At 43.0% G+C, this 22,540-nt stretch overlaps 1 protein-coding gene across 2 annotated transcripts in view; it reads left to right on the top strand.

The window, feature by feature from the left end:
• The window catches only part of LANCL2 (LanC like glutathione S-transferase 2), a 70,317-nt gene that overhangs the window by 24,753 nt on the left and 23,024 nt on the right, over window positions 1–22,540 (top strand). For both annotated transcript variants that reach the window (XM_055293113.2, XM_055293114.2), the window contains exons 3-5: window positions 5,497–5,704; window positions 7,026–7,173; window positions 8,220–8,366. In XM_055293113.2, the coding sequence (XP_055149088.1) occupies window positions 5,497–5,704; window positions 7,026–7,173; window positions 8,220–8,366 (503 nt within the window). The remainder of the gene's footprint in view (window positions 1–5,496; window positions 5,705–7,025; window positions 7,174–8,219; window positions 8,367–22,540) is intronic.

The raw sequence follows: 22,540 nt of genomic DNA, 5'->3' as shown, positions 1-22,540 counted from the left end.
GTGATATAAACTAACTACCCTACTGCCTGTACTCATTTGACTCATTTGTGCACATAAATGTTTTTATTTTTATTTTAATGATAACAACCAATAATACACTTCACATCAAAAAATGTAATTGAAAAATTAACTTGCCTTAACTAATCTTTGCATTCTTATTATTTTACCCGGTATTCAGAACATTCTAATAATTATTCGGGGAATATAAAGGATATAAAAGATGACCTTGTTCTCAGGGATTAGACTGAAGTCCAAATTGCTAATGACAATTTATATACAGATTTAGAGTGATTTCTTGCTGAATTCTTGTAGCTTAATTATAACAAACAGCATAGGCCAGGTGCGGTGGCTCAAACCTGTAATCCAAAGCACTTTGGGAGGCCAAAGATGGCAGATCACTTGAGCTCAGGAGTTCAAGACCAGCCTGGGCAACATGGCAAAACCTGTCTCTACTAAAAATACGAAAATTAGCTGGGCGTAGTGGCATGGGCCTATAGTCCCAGCTACTGGGAAGGCTGAAGCAGGAGAATCAATTGAGCCCAGAGGTGGAGGTTGTCGTGAGCTGAGATCACATCATTACGCTCCAGTCTGGGCAACAGGAGTGAGACCCTGTCTCAAAAAGAAAAAAACAAGCAAACCAAAAACCAAAAAAAAACAGCATAGACAGAGATATACATGTTAGAGCCACCATGAACCAAACATGGGCCCTTGATAATATTGTATTTGTATTTATATTTACATTCATTTTTGTGAATATTGTATTTATATTTACATTCATTTTTGTGATGCTTATTATTTGCCTGTTATGCATGCAACATTTACATAATGACATCACATATTTCAAACTTATAAACTTATTTCAAACTTCACACTTATAAACCCAGACAGACATGGAGCCCGTTCACTTACAGGGCCAAAGATATCTTAAATGTAATAAAATTAGATAATTGTGGCTAACCTGAAGTAAAATACAAAGAATAAGGATATTTTGGAAGGAAAATAACATAGCTATTAGTCGCAATGGGTTTCCCCTAAAAAGTCTTTTACTTACAGCTTTTTCGCTTGTTGAAAAAGGGTTTCTAAACCCCTGATTGTTAGGTTCCAAACTGGCTATGCATTACAGTTACCAAGAGAACTTTGTAAGAAACTACAGTTCTCAGCCTCCAGCCTAGAAGAGTTACATTAGGAACTCTAGAGGTGGGTTCCAGAAATCAGTATTGCTTAAAAATCCCTAGCCGTTGCTGTCTTTAGGAATCATCATGGAAGTATTTGGTTTCAGTGATTTAAAATAATAGGGTTTAGGGGTTCAGGCAGATGTGTGGAATCCACCTAGACCCATACCTCCCCTAAACTGTGTATACAATATAAGAAGAAGGCTGGGCACAGTGGCTCACACCTGTAATCCCAGCACTTTGGGAGATGGAGGTGGGAGGTTGGTTTGAGGCCAGGAGTTTGAGACCAGCCTGGGCAACATAACAAGACCCCATCTCTAAAATTAGCTGGGCACAGTGGTAAACACCTGTAGTCCCAACTACTCAGGAGGCTGAGGCAGGAGGATGGCCCAAGCCCAGGAGGTCAAGGCTGCAGTGAGCCATGATTACCCTGCTGCACTCCAGCCTGGGTGACAGAGTGAGACCCTGTCTCAACAAAAGAAAAAGGAAGAAGAATGAATGAAGCACCCACAACTTATCCCTTTAGCAAAACTTTGAGACAGAAAACACACAAGTCATGTTGGGTAAAAAACAAGCAGCATCCAGAACAAATGTGGAGAGCCATGGTGTGCAGGGAGGAAGCCCAGGGTCCAGGCATGGCCGAATCACCACGACCCCACCTACCCTCCCAGAATCAGCAGATAGCTATTCCAGGCAGAGTGGGCCACAGCCTTAGTGGGAACTTTTGTGGGCACATCCGAGTGCAGAGCGGGCAGGCAGTGCCAGGAGAAGCTGGGAATAAAGGCATGGAAAGTGCACAGGGAATGGGGTTGGAGAGCTGTAGAACAGGCATGGCTTGCAGAGAAGCAGGCTTAGCTTGCAAGGTGGAGTAGCATCCTTGCTGGCCCCCGCTGACAGTGTAGGGAAGGAAGGAAGCAGCAGCAATGGGCACTCCTGATACAAGGAAGGGTCTGAGAGTCAGGAAACCTGACCACCAGACTCCCTGTATGTAACATACACTGTTTGTCATTTAGCAAGAGGACACTGTTGGGATAAAAGTTGGGAAAGCTACATTAACCATTTTCCCCTTCCAGGGATTTGTCTTATTAATAGTTGATATAGAAAAATGCAATTTTAAGAAAAAATGTAATTATTTTATCCATAATATAAAGAAGAAAAATAAAAATTTCTCAATGGAGGGAGAAAAACGCACCAGGAAAATGTCACTACAAAGTGGAGAAAAATTGACAGTACTTTCAACATTGATTTTGTAACTTAGTTAAGCAGTGAGTTCACAAAGCGGAGGTAAAGACACTCAGAGCAGAGATGGCTAGACAGTAAGAGCATGTGAAGTAAGAATTGACAGACTAAGAAAAGAAATTTAAGGAAAAGATAAAAAATCATTTCAGAAATGAAACCAAAGCGCAAGGAGCCAAAGAAAGAGCTGATCCCACAGAGAGCATGGGGGCAGAGTGTCCTTGTGTCTAGGAAGGGTGTCATAAATGTTTGCTTAATAAGTGACTAAATGAAACTATCAAGGAAAAAAAGCAAAGAGAAAGAAAAATAAAGAGAGACCTCAGTTTTCCAGTCTAGCATATAAGGAGTTCACAAGTCACCATTGCATCCTGGCAAGTAAAAAGCTGAACAAAGTGAAAACTAAACAGCTCTTCTTAGCTCCATCAGAGAAGTGAGGTCACAGGGGCAAACTGCTCCACCAAAAACTGGCGAAACAGGTGGATGCCGAGAATTACAGTCGTGCATCTCTTCACATCATGGATGAGTTCTGAGAAACACATCATTGGGCAGTTTCATTGTGCAGACATCATAGAGGTGCTCACACACACCTAGATTGTGTAGCCAACTACACCCCTGTGCTCTATGAGACAGCCTGTTGCTCCTAGGCTGCAAAGCTGTACAGCATTACTGCACTGAATACTGTAGCAATTGTAACACAATGGTGTTTCTGTATCTAAACATAGCTAGATATAGAAAAGGTACAGTAAAAATATGGTATTATGATTATGATCTTATGGGACTGTGCCTATGCAGTTTGTTGTTGACCGAAACTTTAAATATGAATTGTGGGGGCTCACTGTGGACAAGCCAGAGAGACTAAAAACTCGATGGGGACCCAGTCATAGGGGGCTCTCACACTTTTGTGAACTTTACCTCTAGGAGCTCTACCAGGTCTTCATGGTGAATGTCAGAGACAACTCCCCTCATGCTTCTCATAGATTCGGGGGAAGGAACCATACTGAATTCCATCAGAGCCTTCTGTTCTTGACAAGGCCTGCCCTCTGGAGAAATTGCTTTACCGGAGCCTCTCCTGCAAGGGGTTTATCACAGCCCCGCCTACCTGGAGCAAGGGAGATGCCTAGCTCCAGCTGGTTCTAGCTTTCAGCATTGGGGAAGGGAGATAATCAGCTGCAGCTTCTGCTGGCCATCCTGGCCAACTGAGAGCGTGGGGATGGGAGGCACTGGTGCAGTTCACAGTCCAAAGGCACAGGCTGGCCAGAAGGTTGAGCCTGCTCACAGGCGTGTGCTCCCCAGCACCTCCCACCACATCCCTAAGGCCTGTTCATTCCAGCTCCTTTTACCTAGTGCAACATGTCCGCCTGCCAACAAAAAATGACAAAGCATGATGACCTTTTTTTTTTTTTACTTTTCCTGTTACCATTTACTTTAAAATACTGAAGCATTAAATATATATAACTGTAGGTTTTTAGGTTCATAGGTTAATCAGATCAGCATCCTATTTTTAGAGATTTCTGAGTCAATCAGGGAATACTCATTTGTAAGCCTTTATAGTGATTATTATGTTTGAAATTTGTAGGTATTTAACTTTTACTGTCTGTTTCCTGTATGCTTATACTTTTTGAATACAGAAAACATGCTCTCAGGGAGATGATAAGCAACTCATGCAGAATAATTTTTTTTCAGAGCTTCCAAATATTCTACTTTCATATCTGTTTGACTCAACATCTTTAAAGAAATGGATAATGATGAAAGACTCCAAAAAGTGTTAAGGATTAATTTGAAAGAGAAGTTATATACCCTGAATAGAAGAATTGAAGAAAGAAGAAGCTAGATATTTGGAGAAATTTAAAAAGTAAAATGAGGCCGGGTGCAGTGGTTCACACCTGTTAATCCCAGCACTTTGGGAGGCTGAAGTGGGCGGATCACGAAGTCAGGAGTTCGAGACCAGCCTGACCAACATGGTGAAAACCCGTCTCTACTGAAAATATGAAAAGTAGCTGGCCATGGTGGCACGTGCCTGTAATCCCAGCTACTCAGGAGGCTGAGGCAGGAGAATCACTTGAACCCGGGAGGCAGAGGTTGCAGTGAGCCGAGATCACGCTACTGCACTCCAGCCTGGGCAACAGAGCGAGACTCTGTCTCAAAAAAAAAAAAAGTAAAATGAAAAATAGTAAAAGTCAGAGTAGGATATTAGACAAAGACTAGAATATTGAAGAACCTCAACTTAAACATGAAAGAAATGTTTCGTTTGCCCTTTTCACCAGCATGTCATTTCTGTCAATCCTTGTTCCTATAAAAGACTTTAGTAAATAAATATTTATACTTTTTTTTTTTTTTTTTTTTTACTTAGCTGTCATATTGTCTTCTCGAACCCAGATGTAAGGACATGCTTCCTTAAGAAGCCATATAGGCCCTTCTCTGGAGATTCTCAGATTCATTTGAAGATATGAGTCTGTTCTTTATCCAGAATAGAAAGGTTGGTGGGTGGTGAACCACACACGCCCATTGTACTGGTCGCCTTACTCTGTACTGTGTGGCTGCTCCAGAAATGGCGAGTTCACTCACCAGTTGGTTGGTCAGTTGTAGGGTTGTTCACTAAAGAACATTGAAAAATTGGGAAAAATAGAAAAAAAATAGGAAGAAGAGAGTATAAAGTTCAGAAAAGCAATCATTTGGGATAACATAGGAGAAATGATTTTACAAGAAGTAAAAAGAAGAAGATCCAAGTTAGGATCTACAAGGGAGAATGAATACAACCTTGGAATGAATGAAAAGTAACTGAGGATGAGTAGGAAGTGATGTATCTTCTGTTGTCTGTGAATAAGAGGTATTAAATCACTGTGCCAGGACAAGCACCAAGATAACATGTACAAACTTGGTTTCTGTTCTTTCCTCCCTGATTTCTCTGTCTTGGTTTTATTTTGTTTATTCATTTTTAAGAAATGTATGAAATGTATTGTTTTGGTGTTACCCCTTTGGAAACATAGATTTATGTAGAAGAAGGTATTTTGTGTAATTACAAATAATGGCCTGAAGATAGAAGGAAAAGATAATAATGCTTTTCTTTTGGGGTGGGAAATTATTCCAGGCATAGCCCTTTTGTACCTGCAGTTGTACCGAGTCACATGTGACCAAACCTACCTGCTCCGATCCCTGGATTATGTAAAAAGAACACTTCGGAATCTGAATGGCCGCAGGGTCACCTTCCTCTGTGGGGATGCTGGGCCCCTGGCTGTTGGAGCTGTGATTTATCACAAACTCAGAAGTGACTGTGAGTCCCAGGAATGCGTCACAAAGTGAGTTTTAGAACTGGAAACATTTTCTCCCAATTCCCAGTGGAAGCTCTTGCTGTAGAAAGATATTCAGAAAGGAAACTATTTTTCCATTCATCCATTGTTGTAAACAGATCGCTCCAAAATGTTAATCTTGAGCGTAGTGGTGGGATCATATGCCCTCTTTTTATCCAAGCATGTGTGTGCCTTAATTTTGGGAAGAATAAATATATTTCTTTATTTTAACCATCTTTCCTAAGCAATTTTTTTGTTTTCTTCAATGCATGAAAATTAGCTTACCTGCTTTAGATTCACCATAATAACTAAACTGATGTTAGGTTCAACCCTTAAGTAACTGATTAGATATGCTAATGATGGAACAATTAGGGAATGTAAACTTTTACTGCACCTATTGGTTTACATTCTTTCTTGAAGAAGCAGAAATCACGGTTCATTCCTAGGGTCTGGTAGAGTATCTGGCACGTGCTAGTCAGTTAATGTTTGAAAGATAAGATGACGCTGGGTATGGCGGCATGTGCTAGTAGTTCTATTAACTTGGGAGGCTGAGGCAGGAGGATCACTTGAGCTCAGGTGTTCAAGGCTGCAGTGAGCCATCATCCTGCCACTGCACACCAGCCAGGGCAACAGAGCACGACCCTGTCTCTAAAGAAAAAGAAAGAAAAAAGAAAGACAGAATGACAGTCTAATTCCCAAGCATTGGTGACATTGCAGTCCTTTTTTTTTTTTCCGAGATGGAATTTCGCTCTTGTTGCCCAGGCTGGAGTGCAATGGCGCGATCTCAGCTCACTGCAACATCCGCCTCCTGGGTTCAAGGGATTCTCCTGCCTCAGCCCCCAAAGTAGCTGGGATTACAGGCATGTGCCACCACACCCAGCTAATTTTGCATTTTTAGTAGAGATGGGGTTTCACTGTGTTGGTCAGGCTGGTCTTGAACTCCTGACCTCAGGTGATCCACCTACCTCGGCCTCCCAAAGTGCTGGGATTACAGGCGTGAGCCACCATGCCCGGCCTGCAGTACCATTTTTATTTAAATTTTAAATCACTTCCGTTTACTTCTGGATTTCAAAATAAAATTTTATGGTTTAAAATAGATGTAAAGGTAGAAATTAACACAAAGATGTTTTGTTTTTAATTTTGACATTCAAAAGGGGACTAGTAAACTGGAGACATTTTTGTTGTGTTCTGGATTTGGAAGTATTTTTAAAAATCGTAGTTTTAAATTTAAAATAAATAACAGGTAATTCCTAAAGCAACAGGGTTAGTGTTTCAGGAAGAAGTACTTTAGACTTCCACTGGGAAAAAATTAATTTTTCTTATTGGTTAGACTTTTGCAGCTCCAGAGATCGGTTGTCTGCCAAGATTCAGACCTTCCTGATGAGCTGCTTTATGGACGGGCAGGTTATCTGTATGCCTTACTGTACCTGAACACAGAGATAGGTCCAGGCACCGTGTGTGAGTCAGCTATTAAAGAGGTACTATGGGGTATGGGTAACTATGGGCGTCTCTACCATTCAAACCTATTTGCTAGCGTTGAGTTGTATTAATAGCTGGACTTTGCTTCTGGGTAGCATTACTTTTTTAAAGCAACTCATCAAAAGTAAGAAATAGTCCCTGTTTTTTTCTAGGAACATTAACAAAAAAACTGCACTCTCTTTCATCTTTTATTAATTTATCTGCTTTTACTGGAGCTAAACAACAGCAGCTTCAGAAAGTTAGAATGTTTATTTATCTTTCATGAGATGTTTCAGCTGGCAAGCATTTCAGGCTGGTATGAGTGGAGACCAGCTTCTTCTGTCTCATTCTGTCTTATCCTAGGGGCATACCCTTATTTGCAGGACCAAAGCTAGTTTAGCCCCTCAGCCTACGAAGGGAAAAGAGCAGGTGGAGGCAACACAGCTTCCTTGTTAGGGACTCAGTCTCCAAGTTGCCCACTTTACTTCTGCTCCCATCCCAGTGCCAGAACTTCATCAAGTGTCTGTGTTCAGCGGTCTCTAACTAGGGAGCCAGATGCCCAGCTAAAACTTGGAATACTTTCCCAAAAAGAATGAGAGGAGATAGACGTGAGGAAACAGTCATCCCAGACATGATATTCTTTTGATCTAACTGAAATCCTTCATGCCACAGCAGACCTCATATCATTAGCGTTTTATAAATAAAGCCAGTTCCTCCAGCCTTTCCTGATAGGTGTATGTGCTGCTCTTTTGGGGAAAAATACTGCAGCTGCGAAGCAACTAAGAAATCCAAAACAGTTTTATAAGAAGTTTTTCTAGATTTTTGGTTGACTTTTTATACAAAGAATTTTTTATTTCTTAGACTATATCTTTTCCTACTCTGACATTGGCTCCTGATTTCTTTTTGCCCGCATTCATTAATTTATAAAATAAATATAACTATATTAGCTGCTAACTGCTTAAAGACTTTTAGATTAAGGTTTCTGCCTCTATATATGTCATATATATATGACATACTGTTAATTAGAATACAACAGGGTACATATACTGTCTTGTTATCTCTGTAGGTAGTCAATGCTATTATTGAATCGGGTAAGACTTTGTCAAGGGAAGAAAGAAAAACGGAGCGCTGCCCGCTGCTGTACCAGTGGCACCGGAAGCAGTACGTTGGAGCAGCCCATGGCATGGCCGGAATTTACTATATGTTAATGCAGGTAGGTAAGAATACTCTTACACACTACAATATATTTGATCAAACATGAAATGGGAAATGAATCCTGCATATAAACAAAGCAGGCTGGATTGAAATACCCTACTTTGAATTGCAGATGCGTAACTCTGCCACATAAACCACAGGCAGTGGATTTCTAAGAGTCCAGTGAGTTCCAGAGCACATTTGGTATGGAGTCTTATAGCAGATTAGTTATCTCTTCCCCACACTTTTCTGTTTTTTTTTGTTTTTTTTTTTTTAATTATACTTTAGGTTTTAGGGTACATGTGCACAATGTGCAGGTTTGTTACATACGTATCCACGTGCCATGTTGATTTCCTGCACCCATTAACTCGTCATTTAGCATTAGGTATATCTCCTAATGCTGTCCCTCCCCCCTCCCCCAACTCCACAACAGTCCCCGGAGTGTGATGTTCCCCTTCCTGTGTCCATGAGTTCTCATTGTTCAATTCCCACCTACGAGTGAGAACATGCGGTGTTTGGTTTTTTGTCCTTGTGATGGTTTACTGAGAATGATGTTTTCCAGTTTCATCCATGTCCCTACAAAGGACATGAACTCATCATTTTTTATGGCTGCATAGTATTCCATGGTGTATATGTGCCACATTTTCTTAATCCAGTCTATCGTTGTTGGACATTTGGGTTGGTTCCAACTCTTTGCTATTGTGAATAGTGCCACAATAAACATACGTGTGCATGTGTCTTTATAGCAGCATGATTTATAGGCCTTTGGGTGTATACCCAGTAATGGGATGTCTGGGTCAAATGGTATTTCTAGTTCTAGATCCCTGAGGAATCGCCACACTGACTTCCACAATGGTTGAACTAGTTTACAGTCCCACCAACAGTGTAAAAGTGTTCCTATTTCTCCACATCCTCTCCAGCACCTGTTGTTTCCTGATTTTTTAATGATGGCCATTCTAACTGGTGTGAGATGGTATCTCACTGTGATTTTGATTTGCATTTCTCTGATGGCCAGTGATAATGAGCATTTCTTCATGTGTTTTTTGGCTGCATAAATGTCTTCTTTTGAGAAGTGTCTGTTCATGTCCTTTGCCCACTTTGTGATGGGGTTGTTTGTTTTTTTCTTGTAAATTTGTTTGAGTTCATTGTAGATTCTGGATATTAGCCCTTTGTCAGATGAGTAGGTTGCAAAAATTTTCTCCCATTCTGTAGGTTGCCTGTTCACTCTGATGGTAGTTTCTTTTGCTGTGCAGAAGCTCTTTAGTTTAATGAGATCCCATTTGTCAATTTTGGCTTTTGTTGCCATTGCTTTTGGTGTTTTAGACATGAAGTCCTTGCCCACGCCTATGTCCTGAATGGTATTGCCTAGGTTTTCTTGTAGGATTTTAATGGTTTTAGGTCTAACATTTAAGTCTTTAATCCATCTTGAATTAATTTTTGTATAAGGTGTAAGGAAGGGATCCAGTTTCAGCTTTCTACATATGGCTAGCCAGTTTTCCCAGCACCATTTATTAAATAGGGAATCCTTTCCCCATTTCTTGTTTTTGTCAGGTTTGTCAAAGATCAGATAGTTGTAGATAGGCGGCATCATTTCTGAGGGCTCTGTTCTGTTCCATTGATCTATGTCTCTGTTGTGGTACCAGTACCATGCTGTTTTGGTTACTGTAGCCTTGTAGTATAGTTTGAAGTCAGGTAGTGTGATGCCTCCAGCTTTGTTCTTTTGGCTTAGGATTGACTTGGGGATGCGGGCTCTTTTTTGGTTCCATATGAACTTTAAAGTAGTTTTTTCCAGTTCTGTGAAGAAAGTCATTGGTAGCTTGATGGGGATGGCATTGAATCTATAAATTACCTTGGGCAGTATGGCCATTTTCATGATATTGATTCTTCCAACCCATGAGCATGGAATGTTCTTCCATTTGTTTGTATCCTCTTTTATTTCACTGAGCAGTGGTTTGTAGTTCTCCTTGAAGAGGTCCTTCACATCCCTTGTAAGTTGGATTCCTAGGTATTTTATTCTCTTTGAAGCAATTGTGAATGGGAGTTCACTCATGATTTGGCTGTCTGTTTGTCTGTGATTGGTGTACAAGAATGCTTGTGATTTTTGTACATTGATTTTGTATCCTGAGACTTTGCTGAAGTTGCTAATCAGCTTAAGGAGATTTTGGGCTGAGACAATGGGGTTTTCTAGATATACAGTCATGTCATCTGCAAACAGGGACAGTTTGACTTCCTCTTTTCCTAATTGAATACCCTTTATTTTCTTCTCCTGCCTGATTGCTCTGGCCAGAACTTCCAGCACTATGTTGAATAGGAGCGGTGAGAGAGGGCATCCCTGTCTTGTGCCAGTTTTCAGAGGGAATGCTTCCAGTTTTTGCCCATTCAGTATGATATTGGCTGTGGGTTTGTCATAGATAGCTCTTATTATTTTGAGATACGTCCCATCAATACCTAATTTATTGAGAGTTTTTAGCATGAAGGGTTGTTGAATTTTGTCAAAGGCCTTTTCTGCATCTATTGAGATAATCATGTGGTTTTTGTCTTTGGTTCTGTTTATATGCTGGATTACATTTATTGATTTGCGTATGTTGAACCAGCCTTGCATCCCAGGGATGAAGCCCACTTGATTATGGTGGATAAGCTTTTTGATGTGCTGCTGGATTCGGTTTGCCAGTATTTTATTGAGGATTTTTGCATCAATGTTCATCAAGGATATTGGTCTGAAATTCTCTTTTTTGGTTATGTCTCTGCCAGGCTTTGGTATCAGGACGATGCTGGCTTCATAAAATGTGTTAGGGAGGATTCCCTCTTTTTCTATTGATTGGAATAGTTTCAGAAGGAATGGTACCAGTTCCTCCTTGTACCTCTGGTAGAATTCAGCTGTGAATCCGTCAGGTCCTGGACTCTTTTTGGTTGGTAAGCTATTGATTATTGCCACAATTTCAGAACCTGTTATTGGTCTATTCAGAGATTCAACTTCTTCCTGATTTAGTCTTGGGAGGGTGTATTTGTCAAGGAATGTATCCATTTCTTCTAGATTTTCTAGTTTATTTGCATAGAGGTGTTTGTAGTATTCTCTGATGGTAGATTGTATTTCTGTGGGATCGGTGGTGATATCCCCTTGTTCATTTTTTATTGCATCTATTTGATTCTTCTCTCTTTTCTTCTTTATTAGTCTTGCCAGCGGTCCATCAATTTTGTTGATCTTTTCAAAAAACCAGCTCCTGGATTCATTAATTTTTTGAAGGGTTTTTTGTGTCTCGATTTCCTTCAGTTCTGCTCTGATTTTAGTTATTTCTAGCCTTCTGCTAGCTTTTGAATGTGTTTGCCCTTGCTTTTCTAGTTCTTTTAATTGTGATGTTAGGGTGTCAATTTTGGATCTTTCCTGCTTTCTCTTGTGGGCATTTAGTGCCATAAATTTCCCTCTACACACTGCTTTGAACGTGTCCCAGAGATTCTGGTATGTTGTGTCTTTGTTCTCGTTGGTTTCAAAGAACATCTTTATTTCTGCCTTCATTTCATTATGTACCCAATAGTCATTCAGGAGCAGGTTGTTCAGTTTCCATGTAGTTGAGCGGTTTTGAGTGAGTTTCTTAATCCTGAGTTCTAGTTTGATTGCACTGTGGTCTGAGAGACAGTTTGTTATAATTTCTGTTCTTTTACATTTGCTGAGGAGAGCTTTACTTCCAACTATGTGGTCAATTTTGGAATAGGTGTGGTGTGGTGCTGAAAAAAATGTATATTCTGTTGATTTGGGGTGGAGAGTTCTGTTGATGTCTATTAGGTCCACTTTGTGTAGAGCTAAGTTCAATTCCTGGATATCCTTGTTAACTTTCTGTCTCGTTGATCTGTCTAATGTTGACAGTGGGGTGTTAAAATCTCCCATTATTATTGTGTGGGAGTTTAAGTCCCTTTGTAGGTCACTGAGGACTTGCTTTATGAATCTGGGTGCTCCTGTGTTGGGTGCATATATATTTAGGATAGTTAGCTCTTCTTGTTGAATTGATCCCTTTACCATTATGTAATGGCCTTCTTTGTCTCTTTTGATCTTTGTTGGTTTAAAGTCTATTTTATCAGAGACTAGGATTGCAACCCCTGCCTTTTTTTGTTTTCCACTTGCTTGATAGATCTTCCTCCATCCCTTTATTTTGAGTCTATGTGTGTCTCTGCACGTGAGATGGGTTTCCTGAATACAGCCCACTGATGGGTCCTGACTCCTTATCCAGTTTGCCAGTCTGTGTCTTTTAATTGGAGCATTTAGCCCATTTACATTTAACGTTAATATTGTTATGTGTGAATCTGATCCTGTCATTATGATGTTAGTTGGTTATTTTGCTCGTTAGTTGATGCAGTTTCTTCCTGGCCTTGATGGTCTTTACAATTTGGCATGTTTTTGCAGTGGCTGGTAGTGGTTGTTCCTTTCCATGTTTAGTGCTTCCTTCAGGAGCTCTTTTAGGGCAGGCCTGGTGGTGACAAAATCACTCAGCGTTTGCTTGTCTGTAAAGTATTTTATTTCTCCTTCACTTATGAAGCTTAGTTTGGCTGGTTGTGAAATTCTGGGTTGAAAATTCTTTTCTTTAAGAATGTTGAATATCGGCCCCCACTCTCTTCTGGCTTGTAGAGTTTCTGCGGAGAGATCAGCTGTTAGTCTGATGGGCTTCCCTTTGTGGGTAACTCGACCTTTCTCTCTGGCTGCCCTTAACATTTTTTCCTTCATTTCAACTTTGGTGAATCTGACAATTATGTGTCTTGGAGTTGCTCTTCTCAAGGAGTATCTTTGTGGCATTCTCTGTATTTCCTGAATCTGAATGTTGGCCTGCCTTGCTAGATTGGGGAAGTTCTCCTGGATAATATCTTGCAGAGTGTTTTCCAACTTGGTTCCATTCTCCCTGTCATTTTCAGGTACACCAATCAGACGTAGGTTTGGTCTTTTCACATAGTCCCAAATTTCTTGGAGGCTTTGTTCATTTCTTTTTATTCTTTTTTCTCTAAACTTCCCTTCTCGCTTCATTTCATTCATTTCATCTTCCATCAGCGATACCCTTTCTTCCAGTTGATCGCATCTGCTACTGAGGCTTCTGCAATCTTCGTGTAGTTCTCGAAACTTGGCTTTCAGCTCCATCAGCTCCTTTAAGCCCTTCTCTCCATTGGTTATTCTAGTTATCCATTCTTCTAATTTTTTTTCAAAGCTTTTAACTTCTTTGCTATTGTTTTGAATTTCCTCCCGTAGCTCAGAGTAGTTTGATGATCTGAAGCCTTCTTCTCTGAACTCGTCAAAGTCATCCTCCATCCAGCTTTGTTCCGTTGCTGGTGAAGAACTGCGTTCCTTTGGAGGAGGGGAGGTGCTCTGCTTTTTAGAGTTTCCAGTTTTTCTGCTCTGTTTTTTCCCCATCTTTGTGGTTTTATCTACTTTTTGTCTTTGATGATGGTGATGTACAGATGGGTTTTTGGTGTGGATGTCCTTTCTGTTTGTTAGTTTTCCTTCTACCAGACAGGACCCTCAGCTGCAGGTCTGTTGGAGTTTACTAGAGGTCCACTCCAGACCCTGTTTGGCTGGGTGTCAGCACTGGTGGCTGCAGAACAGCGGATTTTCGTGAGACCACAAATTCAGCTGTCTGATAGTTCCTCTGAAAGTTTTGTCTCAGAGGAGTACCCGGTTGAATGAGGTGTCAGTCTGTCCCTACTGGGGGGGTGCCTCCCAGTTAGGCTGCTCAGGGGTGAGGGACCCACTTTAGGAGGCAGTCTGTCCGTTCTCAGATCTCCAGCTGCGTGCTGGGAGAACCACTACTCTCTTCACAGCTGTCAGTCAGACAGGGACATTTAAGTCTGTGGAGGTTCCTGCTGACTTTTTGTTTGTCTGTGCTCTGCCCCCAGAGGTGGAGCCTACAGAGGCAGGGAGGCCTCCTTGAGCTGTGGTGGGCTCCACCCAGTTTGAGCTTCCTGGCTGCTTTGTTTACCTAAGCAAGCCTGGGCAATGGCGGGCGCCCCTCCCCCAGCCTCGCTGCCGCCTTGCAGCTTGATCTCAGACTGCTGTGCTAGCAATCAGCAAGACTCTGTGGGCATAGGACCCTCCGAGCCAGGTGCGGGACACAATCTCCTAGTGTGCCGTTTTCCAGGCCCGTTGGAAAAGCGCAGTATTAGGGTGGGACTGACCCGATATTCCAGGTGCCGTCTGTTACTCCTTTCTTTGACTAGGAAAGGGAACTCCCTGACCCCTTGCGCTTCCTGAGTGAGGCAATGCCTCCCCCTGCTTTGGCTCGCGCACAGTGCGCTTCACCGACTGTCCTGCGCCCACTGTTTGGCACTCCCTAGTGAGATGAAACCGGTGCCTCAAACAGAAATGCAGAAATCACCTGTCTTCTGTGTCGCTCAGGCTGGGAGCTGGAGACCGGAGCTGTTCCTATTCGGCCATCTTGGCTCCACCACCTTTTTTGTTGTTTTTTTTGAGACAGAGTCTCACTCTGTCGCCCAGGCTGGAGTGCAGTGGCAGCGTGATCTCGTCTCACTGCAACCTCCACCTCCCAGGTTCAAGTGATTCTCCTGCCTCAGCCTCCCGAGCAGCTGGGACTGTAGGCGCGCACTACCACCTCCAGCTAATTTTTGTATTTTTAGTAGAGAGGGGGTTTCACCATATTGGCCAGGCTGGGCTCAAAACTCCTGACCTCATGATCCGCCCACCTTGGCCTCCCAAAGTGCTAAGATTATAGGCATGAGCCACCGTGCCTGGCTTGCCCACCCTTTTCTTCTTTGCTTGTCTTCCTGCTGATTGCAGTAGGAACTCTTAATAGGGAAAAATCTTCAGGGAGCAACAGGGCCTGCAGAACCCAGCTGAGGCAGAGACTTTGTCATGTCCTGATAACTTTGCTTGCTGTCAGTTGTCTTCTGTGTTTTTGATGAGTTTATTGCTGTGGTTATGATCTTGTCTCTCAAACATCCCTGACACCTATTAAGTACTGACTCTTCAATCAGGCCAATAGAGACCCCACAACTAAACATTGCTTCAGCCTGTGGCCTAGGGTCTCTTCCCTGCTAGGCACACAGTTGCCTCTGCCACCGCCTGCTCCTCCTCCTTCTCCCCCTCCTCCCTCCTCTACCTTTCCTCCTGCCCACTGTTCCCTCCCCTGCCTTCTCCCCCCGACCTCTCCTCCTTCTCCTTCTTTCTTCTTTTAAATTAAGCTTTCTTTATTCTGCAAAACTACAAAACTAGTAAGTCAAAGGGTATGGATTAGAATTTAGATATCTTAGACTGGAAAACCTATATATTACTTTTTAAAATTTTACTTCAGAGGCTGGGCGCGGTGGCCCACGCCTGTAATCCTAGCACTTTGGGAGGCCAAGGCAGGCGGATCACGAGGTCAGGAGATCGAGACCATCCTGGCTAACAGTGAAACCCCATCTCTACTAAAAATACAAAAAATTAGCCTGGCGTGGTGGCGGGCGCCTGTAGTCCCAGCTACTCGGGAGGCTGAGGCAGGAGAATGGCGTGAACCCAGGAGGTGGAGCTTGCAGTGAGCCGAGATTGCGCCACTGCACTCCAGCCTGGGTGACACAGCAAGACCCTGTCTCAAAAAAAAAAAAAAAAAAAAAATATATATATATATATATTTTTTTTTTTTTTTATTTCAGATTCTTTTTATGTCTAACCTACTACATCATGTTCTCACTCACTAAAGGAAACCAGGAAATTCATATCTACACAGGATTAAAACTTTTTCTAGTTATTATTTGTCTTTGTTTATTGTTGTTTAAAGTAAAACATGCATATATGCATATAGTTCATTTTGTGAATTTTCTTTCTTTTTCTTTTTTTTTTTTTTTTGAGTTGGAATCTTGCTTTGTCGCCCAGGCTGGAGTGCAGTGGCGCCATCTCAGCCCACTGCAACCTCCGCCTCCTGGGTTCAAGCCATTCTCCTGCCTTAGCCTCCTGAGTAGCTGGGATTACAGGCATGCACCACCACACCTGGCTAATTTTTGTATTTTTAGTAGAGATGGAGTTTCGCCATATTGGCCAGGTTGGTCTCGAACTCCTGACCTCTGGTGATCCACCCACCTCGCCTCCCAAAGTACTGGGATTATAGGCATGTCAGTTTTCTTCATGATGCAGGTACACGCTTTCAAAGTAACCAGAATTCCATACCTCATTTAAAAATGGCACTGTTATTTTGAACAGTTAGATTTTGTATATGTGTTAGAGTTCTCCAGAGAAACAACCAATAGGAGATAAATATTATATATGAGATGGGATTTCTTAAAGGAGTTGGCTCATGCAACTATGGAGTCCCAGAAGCCCCATCATCTGTCATCTACAGGCCTAAGACGCGGGAATGCCAGGGCTGTAACTCCACTCCGAGTCAGAAGACCAAGACCCAGCAGAGCCAAATCCCAGTCCAAGGGCAGGAGGAGACTGTTGCCCTGGTTGAAGCTGGCAGGCAGGAAGGAACAGATGTTTTCTTTCTCCGCCTTTGGTTTTGTTCAGGCCTTGGAGGGACTGGATGAGGCGCACCCACTTTGGGGAGGGCCGTCTGCCTGACTGAGTCCACCGCTCAATGCTAATCTCAACTGGAAACACCTTTAGAGACACACCCAGACACCATGTTTAATTTGACACATAAAATTAACTATCATAGTGTATTCTGTATTTTCTCAGACAAATGTTTTAACGGTGGTTCAGGAACTTTTTTTTTTTTTTTTTTTTTTCAGACAGGGTCTCACTCTTGCCCAAGCTAGAGTGCAGTGGCACAATCTCGGCCCACTGCAAACTCCATCTCCCGGGTTTAAGCGATTCTCCTGCCTCAGCCCCACGAGTATGCTGGGATTACAGGTGTCCGCGACCACGCCCAGCCGGAACTTTTTTTTTTTAATGCTAATTCCCTTAGGGGAACATAGTAATGTAAGAACCACGCCAGTGTTGTTCATATGTTTAGGCTGATTTTGCTGTATATTAGGGACTTTCTTGAGAGGAATACAAATCATAAAATATTCCACCGATCTGCTTTTAAAGTGAGGAACGTGGAACACTGTGTAGTAAGTACTTGACTTAGAGATTGAGCCAGGTTTTCTTTCAAGATTCTTAGGCAGTGGCGTGGTGGAGCCTGCTGGGGAGTTGCCTGCATCTCTTCCCTGCTGCACGGTTCATGGCTGTTGTCAGTGCAGAATGACGGTTCAGAAATGTGGAAAGGAGGGCTTTGTTTCTCATACAGGGTTGCAGCCTGCAGGGTCGCCATTCTGATGGCTAATCGTAGCCTTGGGCTAGAAGCCAGAAACAGATATTCTGAGGGAGTGAAAAGGGAGCAGGAACGTATGCCAAGCCAGGTGGCTGAATGTATGTGTTGGTGAGCTGCAGGAGGAGTGGAGTATTTGCTAGAGAAGTGTGTGCCTGCACAATTGGACTTCATGCTCCTTCTTGAGACTCATGTTCAGAAAATGGTGGCACGAGCGGGATCCGAGGGTAGCATTTTCCGCTCTCTGAGTCAAAAGGTGAAGCAGAGGAACAAAACCCCTCCCTGCGTGTCCTTCATAGGCTGGCCAGAGCGTCCCTGGCACCTTCTCAGGAACAAGTGCTGGCTGCTTGGGTTGTTGAAGCCACAGAAGATGGGGGAACAGTCAGGTGGTTGTCACTGCCAGTGCAGAGTCGGGTGAACGGGCTGGTTCCCGCTTAGCCCTTAGGGCAGAAAGCCTCATGGGGTCAGCAAGGGACGGGCAGAGCAGGGTGAGCCCCACCTCTTAGCCTGTCATGACTGGGAGCTTAGCTTCAAGGTTGCCTCAGGCTTCCTTGGCCAAGAAAGGGTCTGCTCAGTGAGTTTGGGGGCTTAGAATTTGGTTCTTATTTCTCATTTTCTAGTAGTTTAGTCATGTAAAAGTGGTAGTTTCAGCTGGCGGGTGTCCTTGGAAGGCTATCAGAACAATATATGCAAAAACTCTTAAAATATCGCTTAAAAAGAACTCCACTTTCATGATAGCAGAATAAAAACAGTTCTCCTCTTGAAAATCATCTCAAAACAACCAGAAAAACAACAAAACAGAAACTGAAGTTCTTTGATGAAGCTAGGGGACATGTGGAGCTCCAGCTGCAAACCTATGAACTGAAGCAGGTGAAAGAATGACAGCTGACCTGCTGGGATGAAAGATGGCGTCAGTGCCCGAGGGGGAGGGTGCCCACGAGAAGCAAGTCAATTTGTTCTACAGAACCCCAGAACTCAGGAGGGGAAAGCGCCATGTCCCCAGTAGGCAGTGCCACACGTGGGTTTGGGGGGCGCTCTGGCACAGGAGGCTTCTTTGAGCATGTGCAGTGGTTGGACCTCTGTGGGCACCTGCACCCAGCACAGGGAGGGAACTGCCTATCCTTCAACTCGTGCTGGAGACAAAAGGAGCTAGGTCTGGAAAAGCTGACTAGGCTCTTTTCAATTCAGGAAAGCCAGATGTAGAAGAGAGTTGGAGTGAAACACAGAACTAAAAATAGGGAGCGAGAGTGAGTGTCCATGGTCCAGGGTGAGACCGCCTCTCTGTCACCACCAGCCTCAGGCACCATCACCTCTCCCTAACCCCAAAGGGCAGCACCACCTCCACCCCACTTGGGGCTTGAAGTCACTTTTCTGGAGAAACAAGTAGCTGAGATAAAAGTTTCATAAGTACAGGTATTTGAAAGCCCCCATTAAAAAGTTAGTCTGCCATCCGTGATGGTTAATTTTAGGTGTCAACTTGGCTGAGCCCTGGTGCCCAGACATGTGGTCAGACATTCTGGATGTTTCTTTGAGGGCATTTTTGAATGAGATTTACATTTAAGTTGGTGGACTTTGAGTGAAGCCAGCTGCCCCATAGGATGTGAGTGGGCCTTGTCCGATCAGTTGAAGGTCTGACTAGAACAAAATGCTGGACCCCCAGGCAAGAGAGGATTCTCCAGCACTCTGCTTTCAGACTCCAACTGCAGCTCCTTCCTGAGTCTCCAGCTTGCTGGCCACCCCAGGCAGTTTGTGGACTCATGAAGCCTCTGCAGCCAGTTCCTTGGAGTGAATCTCTTTCTCTACTTTTACACATCCTGTTGGTCTACTTCTTTGGAGACCCCTGGCAATCCCCCATCCAGCCACTCCACAGTGATTCCCACCGTTCCGCAGCCCCTCCGGTGCGCTGAGGGCAGCGAGGAGCTATGCCTTATGCGTGAGCACAGACCAGTAGCCGATGAGCAGACGTGGCAGAAAAGCCCGAGCTTGAAAGATGGAGACCTGCACAAGTAGAAATAAAAACAAAGAGAAAGCAGGAAGTGGAAGAAAGCTTCGAAGAAATAATAATTCATAATTAATATCCTCAGGGAAATAAGAGAAGCTGTTGCATCCAAGAAACAAACATTTGAGGGAAAAAGAGAGCTCTTGAAAATAAAAAATATAATAGCTGAATTTTTAATAAATTCCTGAAAATGTTTGGGAAGCAAAGTCAAATATCTTAGAAAGCAGGCAGAAATAGACAATGGGAGAGGAAAACGTAAGAAAGTAAGAGGATTAATCCAGGAGGTTTAGCATGTGACTAGTGGGAGACCTAGTGAGGGAGAACACACAATAGGAGGGAGGAAAATAACACAAAAATATGCTCTAGAAATGAGGGACATAGGCTGAGCGCTGTGGCCCACACCTATAATCCCAGCACTTTGGGAGGCTGAGGCGGGCGGATCACTGAGGTGTCAGGAGTTTGAGACCAGCCTGGCCAACACAGTGAAACCCCGTCTCTACTAAAAAAATACAAAAAATTACCTGGGCATGGTAGCGGGCCCCTGTAATCCCAGCTACTTAGGAGGCTGAGGCAGGAGAATCACTTGAACCTGGGAGGCAGAGGTTGCAGTGAGCTGAGATCATGCCACTGCACTTCAGCCCAGGCAACAGTGCAAGACCCTATCTCAAAAAAAAAAAAAAAGAAAGAAACGAGGGACATAGTTGCATGTTGGAAAGACCTACCAGGTTCCTACACAATGAATGGAGACAGACAAATCCACATCATGCCCGTCATTGTGAAAGCTTAAGATAAAGGGATAAAGAGACAGTGCTTAAAACGTTAGACAGGAAATAGCTGGGTGTAGTGGCGTGCACCTGTAGTCCCAGCTACTCGGGAGGCTGAGGCAGGAGAATTGCTTGAACCTGGGAGGCAGAGGTTGCAGTGAGCCGAGATCGTGCCACTGCACTCCAGCCTGGGCGACAGTGAGACTCTGTCTCAAAAAAAAAAAAATAAAAGAAAAAAACAGGTTATGTACAAAGTCCAAAAATGACATTGGACTTCGCAACAGTTTCATTGAAGCTAAAAGATAAATGGAAATGACTTCCAAGTGTTTTTTTTTTTTTTTTAGACGGAGTCTTGCTCTGTTGCCCAGACTGGAGTGCAGTGGCGCGAACTTGGCTCACTGCAAGCTCTGCCTCCCAGGTTCATGCCATTCTCCTGCCTCAACCTCCTGAGTAGCTGGGACTACAGGCGCCTGCCACCATGCCCGGCTAATTTTTTGTGTGTATTTTTTAGTAGAGATGGGGTTTCACCGTATTAGCCAGGATGGTCTCGATCTCCTGACCTCATGATCCGCCCACCTCGGCCTCCCAAAGTGCCGGGATTACAGGTGTGAGCCACCGTGCCCGGCCGACTTCCAAGTTTTGAGTAAAAATGATTTCCAACATTGCGTTCTGCCCAGAAAGTTACCAATTAAATGTGGAGTAGAGCGAAGACTGTTTAAAACATCCCGTCCCCCAAATTTAATTCCCCTGTACTCCATCTCAGGAAGCTGCTGGAGGGTGGTGTCTGCCACAACAAGGGAGTGCTCTGAGAGGATCAGATCCAGGGAAGAGGGGCTCCCATACAAGAGAGGGGAACAGAATCCCCAGGAAATTGACAGGTGCAAGTCCCAGGACAGCAGTGTCACAGAAGACCTGGAAAGCAGCCAATTATGGAGAGTCGCCTCCAGGGAAAACAAAGTCATAGTAGATTTGACCATGTGGAAAATCTTATCGAGAGATTTTACGGAGCTGTTGGTGGGTATGAAAAAGCTTAGGTACTGGTTTAAAGAAAACTAAGCAAATAAAATGTGAGAAAGTTACTCCAGGAAAAACTAAAAGGTGTGAAAGAATATCTGTAATTCAATATATTTCCTGGTTCAGGAGCAAACAATATTTGCATAGTATAGTCTGTAAAGAACACAGGATTATGGATGGTGACCAGAGTGAAACTAAAAATGGTGAACAGAGTGAAATTCTCTTGGGAAGATTAGAGGAAGGAAAGTGTCCCTCATCTGCCACAAGGGGAAACCTAGAATCAGTAACTCAGGGCACAGCCATGCATGGATTGTTTAGAAATACCGTGGTAATATGAATAAGCAGCTAACAACCACCACAACAAAAAGGAACTCAGTTGTGTCCTAGGAACGACATGGTCTGTTCGTCTTTGAGATAAGCTCCTCAGCATTTTTTGACATTTTAAAGTGGTTCTGTATTTATTACCTGTAAGAAAGTAATTTTAAAAGTACCATGTAGCCTTTTGGAAATAAACTTCGTGACCTATAGTTTTTAAAAAGCTAATACATTCTCTAAGTGTGTATCAGGAAAAACACCTAAAGATTTTCTACTAAGTATAGTTTTATTTCAATGAAATTTAGAAGTATTGATATTCCTTAAATTAGCTTTCCTTCATTTTTAATAAAATTCACTTTTTGTTGAAGAAATGAGGTTTTTATTTCATTCTGTAGGAGATGTCATGTTGTAAACTTTGGTGCTTATGGAATGATGAGAATTTAAAGCAATGCAATATTTTATTTCAGTTTTGAGAGTACTTTACATCACCCCTGACATGTGCAATTAAAGCCAAGTGAAAAATTAGTGGCCAGAGATGGGTTCTCTATCTCAGACTTTACCAATATGTGGATTTATATAGTGCTAACGTGTCACTTTAAAGACATTGTGTGGTGTTAACATGTCACCCTGAGACGTTCTGTGGTGCTAATATGTCACCCTGAGACGTTCTGTGGTGCTAATGTGTCACCCTAAGACGTTTGTGTGGTGCTAAACTGTCACTCTAAAGATGTCGTGTTGCGAATGTGTCACCCTAAAGACATTGTGTGGCATTAACATGTCACTCTAAGGATGTCATGTGGTGCTAATGTGTCACCCTAAAGATATGAGGTGTTAACATGTCACCCTAAGATGTTCTGTGGCGCTGTCATTCTAAGGATGTCAT

The sequence above is a fragment of the Symphalangus syndactylus genome, chromosome 9, assembly GCF_028878055.3.
Source record: "Symphalangus syndactylus isolate Jambi chromosome 9, NHGRI_mSymSyn1-v2.1_pri, whole genome shotgun sequence".
Classification (NCBI taxonomy): domain Eukaryota; kingdom Metazoa; phylum Chordata; class Mammalia; order Primates; family Hylobatidae; genus Symphalangus; species Symphalangus syndactylus.
This window is presented reverse-complemented; position numbering and strand designations above follow the sequence as displayed.